The sequence below is a fragment of the Mastacembelus armatus genome, chromosome 15, assembly GCF_900324485.2.
Source record: "Mastacembelus armatus chromosome 15, fMasArm1.2, whole genome shotgun sequence".
NCBI classification, from domain to species: Eukaryota; Metazoa; Chordata; class Actinopteri; order Synbranchiformes; family Mastacembelidae; genus Mastacembelus; species Mastacembelus armatus.
The window spans coordinates 331,832-349,895 of record NC_046647.1 but is presented as its reverse complement, the minus strand read 5'-3'; the positions used below and the strand labels follow the sequence as shown (position 1 = coordinate 349,895).

The 18,064-nt window shown below is 40.2% G+C and overlaps 1 protein-coding gene across 7 annotated transcripts in view; it reads left to right on the top strand.

The window, feature by feature from the left end:
• Positions 1-18,064, top strand: part of ltbp1 (latent transforming growth factor beta binding protein 1) — a 206,642-nt gene that overhangs the window by 42,965 nt on the left and 145,613 nt on the right. For all 7 annotated transcript variants that reach the window (XM_026308759.1, XM_026308755.1, XM_026308760.1 and 4 more), the window contains exon 3: positions 11,979-12,303. In XM_026308759.1, coding sequence (XP_026164544.1) covers positions 11,979-12,303 — 325 coding nt within the window. The remainder of the gene's footprint in view (positions 1-11,978; positions 12,304-18,064) is intronic.

Below are 18,064 nucleotides of genomic sequence, written 5' to 3'. Positions count from 1 at the left end.
ACATAAAACACAAGGTTTGAATTAGTTTTAAACACCAATTCATTTCTTATTGGATAACTGAATTGAATTGGTAATGTCATCTAACATGGTCTAACATGCATGCTTATAGGCTCGTGTAAGGCTGTGCTGTGTGTCAGGACATGTTAGTGTCTTCCACTTCTTGAGCCACTGCCTTTTTTGAAAAATGCTTCAGCCCTGCAGCTTTAGACTGTCAGTCAACCAGTGTTTTCTACTGTTCTAACTGATGTGATGTCTTTCACAATAAAAAAATAAATTGCACTTGCTCTGTCGTCAGACATATTTGCCACCTTGTGTACTAGTGATGCATCATGGACGCATAGATCTTGGCTTTTTTTAATACAGGGACGGTAATGTTCGTTTTTGGTGGAAAGTATTTGCAGTGTTTCCTGTCTTTATTTGCACAGGTTGACTGCATACTTTATTTGTTGTTAAACGAGCATTGGAAATCCAAAACATTTCCAAATCACAGATTCTGTGTGACCTTTCAGTGACAGTGTCATTGTTCTTTGTGACTGCATCATACCCATCATACCAGTAGATATGAACAAACTGGAACAGATTTAATTTTTTTATTAAAAGACATATACACACAACAGAGGGCTACCTTTTCCATGCAGATGTATTTTATTAGTGGTTTAGTTTTCCCTTCATTAATTATTTTCACAAATCTCCAAGCCACAAATTAGACTAATTTAGTGAGGAGGTGACACATCCTCAGGGGCCCTGGGGAAAATGAGAGGGACCAACCTCTTTCTGAGTCATTTCTCTTCCTTGTATACACACACACACACACACACACGCACATACTTATATACTTTCAATAGAGCATATAGTTTGAAGGTGACCAAGTATGTGTGCCTGTGTTCGAGTACTTCTGTTTGGGAAGAACCTGTTTGAGCTGAGGAATGAATACAGTCAAAGGAAGGTGCTTATGTTATCTGCTATCAACTTCCTGAGTATGGTTTAGTGAAACATATCTGTGCATGTACGTACGTGTGTGTATTGTAGTACAGCATGTAAACCTCTGCATTCTGACTATGAGACAGGCTTTGTAGTTGATAAATGGATACCCCTATCACCTGCCTAGGGGGAACAGAGCTGTGTAATTACAGGCTTTCTGCTGCTTTCCTGCACACACACACACACGCATAATTTCAGAGTTGCATCCACTAAGCTGGATTACTTGAACAGTAAAAAAAATTATCTTAAATATTTAATTGTTCATGGAAAAAACAAGTCATTAGACATCTTTGTTTGTAGTTGCCACTTTTAAAACAGCTAATAATATAAACCAGTCTTGGAGTAAACCAGTCTACTTTAGCCAGATTATTCACAATGCTGCATGACCCCTTTTCTGTGTTCCCTTCAGTAGCTACCAGTTCATTACAAAATTCTTTTTAAGTTAATTTTTTTTGTTTTTAAACTCCTTCATGGTCCTGGTATTTGTGTGGACTGCTATCTAAAAGATCGACTAATAGATGTCTTAGATATTCCACACAGTTGCTTTTGCTTTTGCTGGTCTGACCCTAGTTTCCGGGTAAGTGAATCACTTCCTATTGTAAGCGTGTCATGTCTGTCATGTCTATCTGTGCTGTATAGCTCGTCTACAGATTAGCAACAGACTAGCTTTAGTCTAACACACCTGAAAACTAACTAAATTCTCTAAACGGTCCGACGGAAACATACTCCTAAGCAGAAGCCCATGGCTCATCACGTTCACATTTCTATTAGATTTTCCCCGATGAGCGACACACCCGCTGAGAAACGGACTCTGATAATTCGCAATTCCATAGTCAGAAACGTGAAGCTAGAGACACCAGTGACCATAGTCAAATGTATTTCTGCGGCCAGAGCGGGCGACATCGAGTCAAATCTGAAGCTGCTGGCTAAGGCTAATCATAAATATGGAAAAATTGTTATTCACGTCGGCAGCAATGACACCCAATTACGCCAATCGGAGGTCACTAAAATTAATGTTGAGTTGGTGTGTAACTTTGCTAAATTAATGTCAGACTCCGTAGTTTTCTCTGGACCCCTCACCAATCTGACCAGCGATGACATGTTTAGCCGCATGTCGTCGTTCCGTCGCTGGCTGTCCAGGTGGTGTCCAGCAAACGATGTGGGCTTCATAGACAATTGGGCCACTTTCTGGGGAAAACCCGGTCTGGTAGCGAGAGACGGCATCCATCCCACTTTGAATGGTGCAGATCTCATCTCTAGAAATTTGGCCGAGTTTATTAGCCGACCTAAAGCCTGACAATCCTGGGTGGGGACCGGGATGCAGAGACTCAGTCTAAAACGCCTCTCTGCAGTTTCCTTAGAGCCGTCACCCCCCTCAAACCACATAGAAATTATGTCTGCCCCTCATAAAATGAGTTATTCATAAAAACCTAATAAAAATTAAGACCACTCCTCTTATTGAACAGAAAAACTGAACACTCAGATGTGGATTATTAAATATTAGGTCTCTTTCATCTAAATCTCTGTTAGTAAATGATTTGATAACTGATCAACAAATTGACTTTCTCTGCCTTACTGAAACCTGGCTTCAGCAGGTTGAATATATCAGTCTGAATGAATCAACCCCCCTCAGTCATAAAATTGTCATGTTCCTCGAAGCACAGGTCGAAGTGGATGGGTAGCTGCAATCTTCCACTCAAACTTATTATTAAACTTTCATCCTCAGAACAGTTATAACTCATTTGAGAGCCTCACTCTTAGTGTCTCGCATCCAAACTGGAAAACACAAAAACCTTGTCACTTGTCATTGTGTACCATCCACCTGTCCCTTACTACAGCTTTTAACTGAATTCCCTGACTTCCTGTCTGATTTAGTGCTTAGTTCAGATAAAGTCATTATAGTGGGAGATTTTAACGTTCACGTAGATGTTGAAAATAATAGTCTCAGCACTGTATTTAACGCTATATTAGATTCAATTGGTTTCACTCAAACTGTTAATAAACCCACCCACTGTTTCAATCACACCCTTGATCTTGTTCTGACCTATAGTATCGAAATTGAACATTTAATCGTTTTTCCCCATAATCCTATTTTGTCAGGTCATTCTTTAATAACTTTTGAATTTAAGATGATGGATCATGCAGCATTTGGAAGAAAATTCCACTACAGCAGATGTTTATCTGACAATGCTGTTAATAAATTTAAGAAAATGATTCCATCTTTATTTACATCTATGCCAAGTACCAACACAGTGGAAGGCAGCTGCCTCAATCCCACTCTCTACCAAATTGATCATATTGTTGACAGTGCTGTAGCCTCACTGTGTGAAACGCTCGATACTGTGGCCCCTCTGAAAAAGAAGTTAGTGAATCAGAGGAGATTAGCCCCATGGTATAATTTACATATTCCTACCTTAACCCTCTGGGGTCTGAGGGGGTTTTGGAGGCCTGGACAAATTTTGACATGTCCTGCTTTTTTCAGTGTCTTTTAAACATATTAATGTCTAAAGTCTAATAACACTGTAATAAAAATGGGCTAAAATAATATGTGAGCAGCAAGTTTATACATGATTGTGTTTTTGAGAAAAAAGTGTTTATGCATGGTTAGTGAAAGACTACAATTTTTTAGTCACTGAAATAAGACCATAAAACACAAACAGAATATTGGTTCACAAGACTTTGGAGACCTGCATGTTGCTGGCTAAAGTGTTTACTTCACAGTGTTGTGAAAGTCATCTTGTTCACACATTCACAGTAAACAATACACTGATTTAAATTTTCTAAGACACTTTTTGTCCAGAAAGGCCATATGCAAGAAGGTGTGGCTCGTCCCTGGATGAATAGTCATGTCATTTACCTGAGAAGACAAAAGATGCACTGAACGACCAGACAAAGACGATAATGAGCCTTTCAGTCAATGTAGATGGGACGGATTAGCGCAGCACAATACAAAACAATGAGGAGCCAAACGATCCTCATTTGAGTTAAAATCAGTGTTTTTACTCTGAGGACAAGCTAAACTGTTTGTCTCGCTTCTTCACGTCCGTGACGCGCCATCATCCAAACGCGCAGAAAAAGTGAGTAAATTCTATGATGAAGTTTGACGTTTTATGTCATTTCTCGAGGGTGTGCACATATTTACCTGGTTCACCTGAGATTATTTACATGTGAACAGTGAACAGAGTACAAGGCGGGACCGCATTACCTGTAATGAGGTGAGACAGGAGAAAACGGACTTCTCCTTACGTTCATACGGATTAAATCAAAAGTGATGATTTCTTTTCGACTTGAATTGTTTCATTTAAAAGAAGACATTTCAAGCTTTCTATTTCAATTCAATTCAATTTTATTTGTGTAGTGCCAAATCACAATGCAAATCAAACTAAATCAAACTAAAAACCCAACAATTCCGTTATGAGCAAGCACTTGGCGACAGTGGAGAGGAAAAACTCCCTTTAATGGAAGAAAAAACCTCCAGCAGAACCGGGCTCAGTTTGGGCGGCCATCTGCCTCGACCGGTTGGGGTGAGTGGATAGAGCAGAGAGAAAAGAACAGCAACAATAAACAACAAATAGACACTGCAGGTTGGTGGGACCAGTAACTGCACATCAACAATATACAGTGGGTACGGAAAGTATTCAGACCCCTTTAAATTTTTCACTCTTTCTGTCATTGCAGCCATTTGCCAAAATCAAAAAAGTTCATTTTATTTCTCATTAATGTACACTCAGCACCCCATCTTGACAGAAAAAAACAGAAATGTAGAAATTTTTGCAAATTTATTAAAAAAGAAAAACTGAAATATCACATGGTCATAAGTATTCAGACCCTTTGCAGTGACACTCATATTTAACTCACATGCTGTCCATTTCTTCTGATCCTCCTTGAGATGGTTCTGCTCCTTCATTGGAGTCCAGCTGTGTTTAATTAAACTGACTGGACTTGATTAGGAAAGGCACACACCTGTCTATATAAGACCTTACAGCTCACAGTGCATGTCAGAGCAAATGAGAATCATGAGGTCGAAGGAACGGCCCAAGGAGCTCAGAGACAGAATTGTGGCAAGGCACAGATCTGGCCAAGGTTACAAAAAAATTTCTGCAGCACTCAAGGTTCCTAAGAGCACAGTGGCCTCCATAATCCTCAAATGGAAAAAGTTCTGGACGACCAGAACTCTTCCTAGACCTGGCCGTCCAGCCAAACTGAGCAATCGTGGGAGAAGAGCCTTGGTGAGAGAGGTAAAGAAGAACCCAAAGATCACTGTGGCTGAGCTCCAGAGATGCAGTAGGGAGATGGGAGAAAGTTCCACAAAGTCAACTATCACTGCAGCCCTCCACCAGTCGGGGCTTTATGGCAGAGTGGCCCAACGGAAGCCTCTCCTCAGTGCAAGACACATGAAAGCCTGCATAGAGTTTGCCAAAAAACACATGAAGGACTCCCAGACTATGAGAAATAAGATTCTCTGGTCTGATGAGACCAAGATTGAACTTTTTGGCGTTAATTCTAAGTGGTATATGTGGAGAAAACCAGGCATTGCTCATCACCTGCCCAATACAATCCTGACAGTGAAACATGGTGGTGGGAGCATCATGTTGTGGGGGTGTTTTTCAGCTGCAGGGACAGGATGATTGATTGCAATTGAAGGAAAGATGAATGCGGCCAAGTACAGAGATATCCTGGAAGAAAACCTCTTCCAGAGTGCTCAGGACCTCAGACTGGGCCGAAGGTTCACCTTTCAACAGGACAATGACCCTAAGCACACAGCTAAAATAACAAAGGAGTAGCTTCGGAACAACTCTGTGACCGTTCTTGACTGGCCCAGCCAGGTCCCTGACCTAAACCCAATTGAGCATCTCTGGAGAGACCTGAAAATGGCTGTCCACCAACGTTCACCATCCAACCTGACAGAACTGGAGAGGATCTGCAAGGAAGAATGGAAGAGGATCCCCAAACACTTGTTGCATCATTCCCAAGAAGTCTCATGGCTGTACTAGCTCAAAAGGGTGCTTCTACTCAATACTGAGCACAGGGTCTGAATACTTATGACCATGTGATATTTCAGTTTTTCTTTTTTAATAAATTTGCAAAAATTTCTACATTTCTGTTTTTTTCTGTCAAGATGGGGAGCTGAGTGTACATTAATGAGAAATAAAATGAACTTTTTTGATTTTGGCAAATGGCTGCAATGACACAAAGAGTGAAAAATTTAAAGGGGTCTGAATACTTTCCATACCCATTGTACAGCTCCAGGACCAGGGACACCTGCAGAAGGTACAGAGAGGACAGAGAGAGAGGGAGAGAGCACAAACTAGGGGAGAGAGAGAGCACAAGGTTAGTGACATTCAATGGTGGAATATACATGAGGTGGGAGGAGATGAAGAGAAGGGAGGGGAAGGGAAGGGCGGGGGTTAGGGTAGGGGAGCTCAGTGCACCGATGGTCCTCGGACAGTCTAGGCCTATAGCAGCATAACTAAGGGATGGTTCAGGGTTGCCTGTAGCCTGCCCTAACTATATGCTTTGTCAAAGAGGAAGGTTTTAAGTCTAGCCTTAAAAGTACAGAGAGTGTCTGCCTCCTGAACCCAGGCTGGGAGCTGGTTCCACAGGAGAGGAGCTTGATAACTAAAGGCTCTGCCTCCCAGTCTGCTTTTGGAAACTCTGGGAACCACAAGTAGACCTGCACTCTGAGAGCGAAGTGGTCGATTGGGATAATATGGTACTATGAGGTCTTTAAGGTATGAAGGAGCTTGATTATGAAGGGATTTGTATGTGAGAAGAAGGATTTTAAATTCTACTTTATGTTTTACAGGGAGCCAATGAAGAGAAGCCAATATAGGAGAAATATGATCTCTCCTGCTAGTTCCTGTCAGGACTCTGGCTGCGGCATTGTGGAGGCTTTTTATGGAGATATTGGGACATCCAGATAGTAATGAGTTACAGTAATCTAGCCTTGAGGTAACAAATGCATGGACTAGTTTTTCTGCATCATTTTGAGACAGGATGTTCCTAATTTTGGCAATGTTGCGCAGGTGAAAGAATGCATTTCTGGAGATTTGTTTTATGTGTGAGATAAAGGACATGTCCTGGTGAAAAATAACTCCAAGACTTTTTACAGTAGTGATGGAGGCCAGGGTTATGCCATCTAGAGTAGCTATAATTTGAGAAAAGTTATTTCTGAGATTTTTTGGCCCAAATACAATGACTTCTGTTTTCTCTGAGTTTAAAAGTAAAAAGTTACTGGTCATCCAGGCCTTTATGTCAGTTAGACAGGCTTGAAGTCTGGTTAACTGGTTTGTGTTAACAGGTTTAATAGATAGATATAACTGAGTGTCATCTGCATAGCAGTGGTAATTAATAGAGTGCTTCCTAATGACATATCCTAAAGGAAGCATGTACAGGGTGAACAGAATCGGTCCTAGCACGGAGCCTTGTGGAACTCCATAACTAACTTTTGTTCGTGTGGAAGGTTCATCATGGACATGAACAAACTGGAATCTGTCTGATAAATAGGATTGGAACCATTTTAACGCTGTTCCTCTGATACCAGTCACATGCTCCAATCTCTGTAATAAGATGTTGTGGTCAATGGTGTCGAATGCTGCACTAAGGTCTAGGAGGACAAGTATAGAAACAAGTCCATTATCTGAGGCTAAGATCGTTGGTAACTTTTAACAGTGCTGTTTCTGTACTATGATGTGCTCTAAATCCTGATTGAAAATTTTCAAATAGTTCATTCCTGTGTAAGTGGTCTGATAGCTGCTTAGCAACAGCTTTTTCTAGGATTTTATAAATAAATGGCAGGTTGGATATTGGTCTATAATTAGCCAAGACTCCTGGATCAAGACTAGGCTTTTTGAGTAAAGGTTTGATTACTGCAGTCTTAAAGGCCTGTGGTACGTAGCCTGATACTAGAGATAAATTTACCAAGTCTAATAAAGATGGGTTCATTAATGGCTGTTATAATCTACTAATCTGTTATAGTTGTGATTTTATTTGTAAAGAAACTCATAAATTCCTCTTCTGTTAACTTCTGATTTATTTGATTTATGTGTTCGAGGGGCAGACACAATCTCTATGTGGTTTGAGGGGGGCGGCGGCTCTAAGGAAACTGCAGAGAGGCGTTTTAGACTGAGTCTCTGCATCCCGGTCCCCACCCAGGATTGTCAGGCTTTAGGTCGGCTAATAAACTCGGCCAAATTTCTAGAGATGAGAGCTGCACCATTCAAAGTGGGATGGATGTCGTCTATCGTTACCAGACCGGGTTTTCCCCAGAAAGTGGCCCAATTGTCTATGAAGCCCACATCGTTTGCTGGACACCACCTAGACAGCCAGCGACGGAACGACGACATGCGGCTAAACATGTCATCGCTGGTCAGATTGGTGAGTGGTCCAGAGAAAACTACGGAGTCCGACATTAATTTAGCAAAGTTACACACCGACTCAACATTAATTTTAGTGACCTCCGACTGGCGTAATCGGCTGTCATTGCTGCCTACGTGAATAACAATTTTTCCATATTTATGATTAGCCTTAGCCAGCAGCTTCAGATTTGACTCGATGTGGCCCTGGGCCCAGGAATACATTTGACTATGGTCACTGGTGTCTCTATTTTCATGTTCCTGACTATGGAATCGCCAATTATCAGAGTCGGTTTCTCAGCGGGTGTGTCGCTGATCGGGGAAAATGTATTAGAAACATGAACAGGCAGGTGATGAGCCATGTGCTTCTGCTTAGGAGTACGTTTCGGTCGGACCGTCACCCAGGCTAATTCTCCGGGCTGCTCCGGAGCTGCCCTTGGACCGCTAACAGTTGCAAGACTAAAGTGATTCGCTTACCCTGAGGGCTACACCAACAGGGCATATGTCATATGTTTCTTATTTTTAGTTTCTTATTTAAGTATTCACTGAGATTCTGGTTGTTTTATGTACGTGTCTGTGAAGAGAGATGAGAGAGAGAGAAAAGACTTTAGCTATTAGAAATTAGCTGTTTTTAAACATTTTGCAAACTCCGTCCTTTCAAATAATTTTTTGTAGTTTCAGATCTGACCCTGTTTTCACAGGTGACAGATCGGAAACTTTGCAGTTCCAGTAGGAGCTCATGGATGTTTAGCCAATCTAGGCAGTTCAACTGTTGGCATGCTATCGAATAAGTGCTATCCATGTACATTAGTCCTACAGCAACTGGTCCAAGGAATTCAAAGCGTCATACTTTTTCATCGTGGTATGTTTGCAGTGCCTTGGAGGTGGCGTTGCATCAGGAATGCAGTGGTTTTAATCCATCAAGCATTAAATGTAATGCTTGCTATGCTCCATATGCGTGTACTGTCGGACAGTACACGCTCCACTCCATATATAGGGGGAGGAAGTGGAGTGTGTGGAGAACATGAAGTTCCTGGGGATCCACATCACATCCAACCTCACCTGGGTTCTGAACACCTCCCATCTGGTGAAGAAGGCTCATCAAAGACATTTCTTCCTCAGGAAGCTCAGGCAAGCCGCTCTCCATTCTGAGCTGTTTGTGAACTTCAACAGAAGCATCATCGAAAGCATCCTCTGCTTCAATGTGACTATGCCAGCTGTACAGCCCAAGACAGGAAGTACCTGGCCAGGGTTGTGAAAATAGCCCAGAGGATTGTGGAACGTCCACTTCGAGACTTAGCACTCCGTGCATGTTGGCTGACTTCAAATGAAAGCCAGCAACATAGTCACAGACCCCACAGGAGAAGATTCAATGCCATCAAAGCTCAGACTAGCAGAGGAACAGCTTCTTCCCCAGAGCGATTGCCTCCATCACACACTCACATATGCAGGCTGCATGCAGGCCATTTTTAAATTGCACTACTGTGTTTTTATGTACTTATATTTTTTATGTCTTTTTTATGACTGAAACCAGAGTGCCATTTTTCATACATTTTGTTGTACAAAGTATGATGACAGTAGAAGTTATCTTAAGACTATATGGCTATTTAGCTAAGGAACATAGATAATCGCCCTTGGAGTCTTGACAGAAAATGTAAATAAATATATATAAAACTAGGGCCAATATATCAGTCAAAAAAATCTGTATTATATATCACCCATGCCCTGTGGACTGGTGACCTGTCCAGGATGTACTCCTGCCTTTCACCAAGGCAAAGAGAGCTGGGATAGGCTCCAGCAGATCCCTGTGACCCTAAATAGAAATAAGTGAGTATAGATAATGGATGGATATATCAGCCATCAGCCTCCTTGATTTCTAAAAATCTTCCTAGGACTTCTTTGCAGTCATATGAGGTTTTTGCTTTTCTTTACTGCAAATCAGCAGAATGTGTATTTTAAACTGCAAAGCCTCAATGAAAACATGTTTTTAAAATGCTACAGATTCTAGACAGCTGTCCCCACACACTTCTTGTGAAACCTTAAACACTAATAAATTTGACAACAAACAAATTGTTGGCACTGAAAGTGGCCTTGGTAGAAACAAATCAAAATGTCAATGAGCAAGAGATGATACCAGTGTCAAAGCAAAACAGTACGTTAGTTATCTGGACTTGTGTTGGTTTTAGAAAATTAATGCAGGGCAAGAACTGGTAATGTGCCAAACAGCAACTGTGCAAGGCAATGTCATAAATCTCTCCCAACATTTACAAAGTATAATTCCACTCATACATTATGATCAGGGGTTGTCCCATTTTGATAAACAAAATGACCATATTGAATCTATATGAGACATGAATTGTCCTGTATTTGGGGGCACATTTTTATTGCGTGTATTGATGGTTCAGCAGTAGTAATATGAAGTGAACCCAAACCAGTTTAGAGTATCTGAGAAGTCAGACAGATAAAGGTTCTGACAGGTTCTGTCATTTTTACGTATGTAGAGCAGATGCACGGGTCATTGTGGTTTTGTGACCATCATCTCTCTCACCTCTGTCTCTCTCCTCTAAATATAAAGCTCCCATGGCTGCACCTGTTGATGGTGATGTGTGGGTATCGTTATCCTCTTTAAACACTGAGATTAACTTTACATCAATAACAGAGTTTTATGAGCTTAAAGCTGTGGCTGAAAAGTTCAAAAAAATTCAAATGCATTTCACAGCAGCAATAGTGCAGACAACAAAGAAGAGCAGCTGCCAAGCAGGTTCAGGACCATAGCTCCCATTTATATAATAACTACTAGGCAGAAGACAACAGCAACCTAGTTTATTTATCAGAATAATATTGTGTATTTTATTTTTCCCCTCGTTCCATCACAAATTTTAATATACTAATTGAATAACCCAATTCATTATGTTTTATAGTGTTTCAATGTCCTGTCTCTTGAGAAATAATTTAATGACTTTCAGCACTTACTTGGTTGGTGCATAATGACTCCCTTATCCTCACCTCTGACATCAGATTGAGCCCAGAGATACTGTTGACAACTCTGCTGCTTCACTGTCCTGAATTCCATTGCTCCCATTTGAGTTTTTGTGGTGATACTCATAAACCACTCATTTCAAAAGATTCATGGGATACTGACAGTGTTGTTCATCATCTGTCTCATTTACACTTGACAACTACTTACTGTAGCTATCTGAAAGTTGCCTTTCTGAAATTGATGTGAGAGAATTAGCTAGATTATTTATTTCTATTAAGAAACACAATTCTTTGGGTTTGTGTCCCACTAAGTTATTACCCAAGAGTGCAGCTGGCTCACATATGTGAAATAATGCTGACTATAGAGAAAGGACAAAAAGAGATGCGGTTGTTTGGCTGAAACATTCACTGCTATGTTTAATTTACAATTTAATGAGGAGTTTCGTTATGTATTACATAATAAATAATGCATAATTAATGAGAATAAATGTGCATTTAAAATTAGGAAAAGTCAACTTTATTTGTATATTGTCATTAATGCCTTCCATCTGTATGTTTTTGTATTTTTGACTTCCTACCATTATCACTCATTCTCATTCTCCATCTGTCTTTGCTTCTCTTTCTTTTTTTCTTTCTCTTCTGTCTGGGTTTTTTGTATTACAGCCACCTGTGTCCCTCAATGCCAAAATGGAGGAATGTGCCTCAGGCCTCAGCTCTGTGTCTGCAAGCCTGGCTCAAAGGGGAAGGCATGCGAACAGAAGACAGTGCCTACACAACCCTTTCCAGCACTGTCTGGGAATGGACCCACCAAAGTTCACACTAATGGATACAACGTAGTACCACATCGCCCTATACCTCAGCAAGTGCCTCCAAGTGGCCATGCCTCTGTCTCCCCACTGGCTAGCAGCACAGCTCAGATGAAGCTCACTGTCAAGCCGGCCCCCCAGCTTGTGCGGCCATATTACATCCAACAACACATCCAACAGCAGTAAGTAACTTTACTGTCCAGAAACAATGCTGTCCTCCACTAACATAAAAGTCATATATTTTTACTAAATTACTGTAAGAAAAGGTTTTAGAACAACTCAGTTTTCCATTATATAAAGCTGCTTTTGTTACTAATGCATGAGCATCTCCACCAGAACAGCTGAAGTGTTCAGCATTTTGCTGAAGGACATGGCATGGTAGAGTAATAGATTACCTTTTTGAACAGGTAGTGAACAAACTGGGTCAATAAATTTTACAATAAACACAGATTAGTCCTATCATAAAATCATTGAAAAATGTGTGGTGTCATCCATAAATGTTCTCAAATGTATCATAAATGTGTAGAAGTGAGAATAAGGGAATCTTCATGCCCTAAAACAGGGGTGGTGAAGTATCCCTGCCCTTCCAGCTTATGGTTGGTTGAACACACCTGATGCAGGTAATCAGCAGTGGTTAGGGCAGGGATATCTGGAAAACAAGCAGGACAGTTGCCTTTGAAGGCTGGAATGCACCATCCATGATGCACCAATGGAGAACAGGTATACCATACATTTTAAGTTTGTCCTGTGCAGCAATTTTTGTGAATCAGGATTCTTTATAAATTTGTATCATTTGGTCTGATTTAGAGTTTGTAACCTCAACTCATCTCTAGCTTTCTCAACTATAAGATGTAGTATTGAGGTCATGGGAGCAGGACACTTGTACATTACATAAAAATATAAATACAAGTAGTTTATAAACATCTGGAGATGTCTTCAGCATTGTGCACAACCCATTTCAGATTAGAGTTCTGCATGTGTGTACATGGTGGGTAGAAAACAATGTGAAATGACTGAGACTCTATGTGGAAAGTAATATTACAAGTACTACGTTTTCCAGACTATAAGTCACACTTTTTTTTTACTCCTCTGGCTTGTGAAAGACATGGAAGGTAATCACTGTTTTTTTTAAAATTACTATTTCAGATTGATGACAATCTCTAAAAGATAAGCTAATATAACTAGATAACTATATAACTAAAATACTAGAGCACATTACATTGTGCACAGCCTTGAATGTTTGTACACAGGATGATTGGGAAGTGCCAAATGTGCAGGTCTGTTACGATAGCAATGAAAGAGCTGTAGAAATCAATTTTACTTTCTGAATTCTTAATATAAAGACTTTTTAACACCTTTGATGACTGGTCAACCAACAGTTAATAAACAATAATATTAAGTTTGTATTCAGAAGTGAGGAATCCTCTGGAATTAGTGATGGTTTACTGTGAGAAAGAAAACAGTATGATAGTTCAATAAATACTTACAAAGGAAGAACAGAGGGAAAATGAATAGAGAAATTTGATGAATTATCCATGAACATATTGGAATATGGGAGTAATCAATAGGTGTTTTTTTCAGTGCTGGTAAAAGGGATCTGAAAATCAATTTATGCTTGGATTAGCGTACAACTTGAGCGAAAATTTGGTCAAGAAAGGGTTACTGAGTTCTAAGCACTATTAGCTATAAAGTAGATTGAGAATTGAGGCTAGTGAGACATCAGTTTATGCCAAAATCAGCCACTCAGCTATAAACGGGTCGCACTTGCTGGATTTCAGCCCAGTCTGTTGGAGGAGGCCTTGTATTGTGGATCCAAGTGGATTTATTTTGTGGGTTTCTGGATGGCCCTTTCAGCTGCAGGCCTCTGGAGCGTCCTCACCGCTGAGAGTTCTCTCTCTTGTCATTTGGTCCTGGTTTGGGGTTTCTGGGCACCTAGCTCGGCTTGGCGTTCCTTTTTGCTGATGGAGAAAACTTAGAGTGTACGAACTCCTGGTGTGGTCAAAATGGCGCTGAGCTCTGCTGTGAATAGGTGTTCAGGCAAAGCTGCTTGATTACCAAAATACCAAGCAAAAGAGGGTGCAAAACCTAGTGGGCTGCCTCTTTTTGTTTTGTGTTCTCTCCTCCACGCAGGCTTCTTCTGTGTGACAGAGAGAGTCTGCCTGTCTGTGCACGAGAGACTGAGATATTTTTGTTGGAGCAAACAGAATTGTTTATCATTTATGAATAATGAATTAATAATATCATAAACAATCATCAGTTGATAAGCCCTAAAGGATATCAGTCTTTAACCTGAATGGGAGTTCTCAGATTCAGGGACAAGCTTATTGTGTGTAAGAAACATAAATGATGCAGATCATATACGTATTTGACTATTTACAAAGGAGGGAAACAAAGAGAACATTGAACAGGGAAACTGGATGGATTAATGAATCAAAACATCTTAAAAATTCTGGTATATAAACTAGGTGATTTGCAGTGGAGGAAAAACAGATGTTGAAATCAATCTATGTTCGGAGTTGAGTCTGAGGTCTAACTGGAGGTTTAGGAGGAAGGTAAACTAACTGGTACCTAAGGAGACCAACTGAGATAGTTTTGAAACAATCAGCACAGCTATGGTTACTTACCTGACCGCCAGGATAGACTTTACTGAAGTTTGCGCCATCCCACTGTGGGCTGGTCCAACTGCAGTCCGGCCAGCAGTTTTCCAGGATGTGCGTCAGTGTTCCTCAGAATTCTTTCGGCGGCAGGCCTAAGACATCCGTTCGTCACCTAGTTGCTGTTTTTGTCTGGTCATTGGCCATTGGCAATGCTGGATAATTGAGTGGAGCATCGCTTTGCTGTGAGTGTCAGCTTGAGGTGAGCTATTTACTCTTTTGGTTACTGGATTCTATCCTCTGTGTGGGGAAGCAGGATCAGGTCTCTTCTCTGCTTCTAAATTCTTCTTGATAGTCTGTGTTTGTGTTCTGTGTGTGTGTGATTCTCCGAAAATGGGGCAGTTTCACTGGTCTGAGCACTGTGTCATGCAAAGAGTTGTTCATGCTCGGTGCAGAGTCAATCTGACTTTTACGACTAATAAATCTTAGGAGTGTTTCCGAAAAGGGGAATAATTGTTTTTTTTCTTTTTCCACCAAGCAGGTTGCAAACACAGGTTTTTAGATGCCATGATAGTGTTTACAGTATATTATTTTCTGTATTTTTACTTAGTTTGTGAGGCAGCCCATCATATTCATTCAACTTTGTTAGATATAGCTAACCATTTTTAAAGTGTCATTCTCAAATTACTAAAACATTACTTTCAATCATAGTTTCCAAAGTATTGATAGCCTGTCAGACTTACTGATTTAATCCTCTTAGACACAAGGCATCATAGTCAGCCTGATACATTTTGAGTGTCTTCTGTGACACATTCAAACACATGTTCCATCCCCAGGTGCTCACCAGGATGGTAGTAAATAGTTAATTGTTAAATTAACAGTAACTTCCATGGAAAAATTATCCACTGGTTGCCGTATGACAGAACAACTGCAGTAGTTTTATAAATTCTGTAAAATGAAATACATTAGTATACTGTTATTTTTTCTGGCATATTGTAGAATGGAGTACAGTATTATACTGTTACTGTAATTTATGTTACAGTGCTACTGTAGAATATCCAGTGTATTGTGCATTTATTACAATACAATTCTCTAATTTATCTGATATAAAATATTAAAAAGGACAACTGAACACTGCACAAAAGCAAACATTTTATTGTGAAATTGTAAAAATTGGTGATGCCATTTCACAGAAATTTCATGAACAGATTAACTCCAACAAATATATGACATCACTGTGACATCCAGGTGGCATAGCCTGTACCTGGGTATCAGTGTCACTAACTGGAGTGGCTAGCTGGATAGTGGGTGGGTGGGAAAAAGTTTCAGGTTTGGGTACCTGCGGTGTTTCCCTAATCAGGCTATGTTCAGTTTGTGGGGCAGTGTTCTCGCTGGGAGTCACGATGTTCATACCGTAGCACTGGGGTTTGTCGAAATGGCGAGACTGTATGGGCAGAGGTGTGTGCACTTGACTTGACTAACAGTCCTCAGACGAAAAATGTGACTCAGATGACAAACGTTTGCATCTGCATTGCACTGCAGTAATTCCCTCTCAGCCACATTCCTGACTGAAAGGCTCATTATGCGGGTCTTTGTGCGGGTCTTTGTCTTCTCAGGTAAATCACATGATCAGAATCAGAATCAGAATCAGAATGAGCTTTATTGCCAAGTGTGTGTGCACACACACACAAGGAATTTGTTTAGGTACAGGGGGGTGCTCCAGTGCAAACAGACATAAATACAAATGCTACAAAGGATCAAACAGTAAAGATAAATGCTACAGAAACAAATGCTGCAAAAAACTAAAGAAAAATGCACAGATAACCTGAAAACAGAATGTAAGGGGAACTAATTGGTGTGCAAAGAGCAAAAAGGTGCCAGTGACATAGTGCAGGTGTTAGGAGGGAATGGTGGAGAGCTATGAGTTTAACCCTCTGGGGTCTGAGGGGGTTTTTGGGGCCTGGACAAATTTTGACATGTCCTGACATTTGTGCTTTTTTCAGTGTTTTTTAAACATATTAATGTCTAAAGTCTGATAACACTGTAATCAGCACAAAATTGGCTACAATAATATGTGAGCAGCAAGTTTATACATGATTGTGTTTTTGAGAAAAAAGTGTTTATGCATGGTTAGTGAAAAACTACAATTTTTTACTCACTGAAATAAGACCATAAAACACAAACAGAACATTGGTTCACAAGACTTTGGAGACCAGCATGTTGTAGGCTAAAGTGTTTACTTCAGAGTGCTGTGAATGTCATCTTGTTCACACATTCACAGTAAACAATACACTGATTTAAATTGACGCGCATAATGAGCCTTTCAGTCAATGTAGATGGGACGGATTAGTGCAGCACAATACAAAACAATGAGGATCCAAACGATCCTCATTTGAGTTAAAATTAGTGTTTTTACTCTGAGGACAAGCTAAAGTATTTGTCTCTGTGTGGAATACAAGAAGCGCTTCATCACGTGCGTAACGCGCCGAAAAAGTGAGTAAATTCTATGATGAAGTTTGATATTTTATGTCATTTCTCGGGGGTGTGCACATATTTACCTGGTTCACCTGAGATTATTTACATGTGAACAGTGAACAGAGTACAAGGCGGGACCGCATTACCTGTAATGAGGTGAGACAGGAGAAAACGGACTTCTCCTTACGTTCATACTGATTAAATCAAAAGTGATTATTTGTTTTCGACTTGAATTGTTTCACTCAAAAGAAAACATTTCAAGCTTTCTAGCCATATAATTCTTATTTTTATGAGCCAAGTATTCGCTGAGATTCTGGTTGTTTTATTTACGCGTCTGTGAAGAGAAATGGCAGAGACAGAAAAGTCCGAGAGCGCACCCTGTCGGCTTTCTTTATTTAAAAAAAGCACAATGTTTTGTTGTTATTATGATGGTATACCACTAAAACTAGACCCTTTACAGATTTGAATGATATACTTCTTTTATCTGTACGATCAGAATTGACGGAGTAATTTAAGTTTGTTTCGGCCTTATCAGAAAAAGATGCGTCAAAACGCGCCGGCGCGTGCATCGACCCCAGAGGGTTAATATACTGTAACTAAAGTTCGTGTTTACAAAATACAAAATATATTTCTATAGAATGAAGATTAAATATTATTGTATTGTTCAAGTTGAAATAAAACTTACAGATGATGGTGTAAATGGGCTAAACAGTGGACAGATGGCAGCAGATGCAACTCACCAAATGGAAGTAGTGAGAACTAAAACAAAATGACAACCTGTTTCCAAGTCCAGACTGGCCTTCAAAATAAAAGACAATAGAGATGACTTAAAGCAACACTTTCAAAATAAAACTGAGGGCAGAAACCCCTGGTA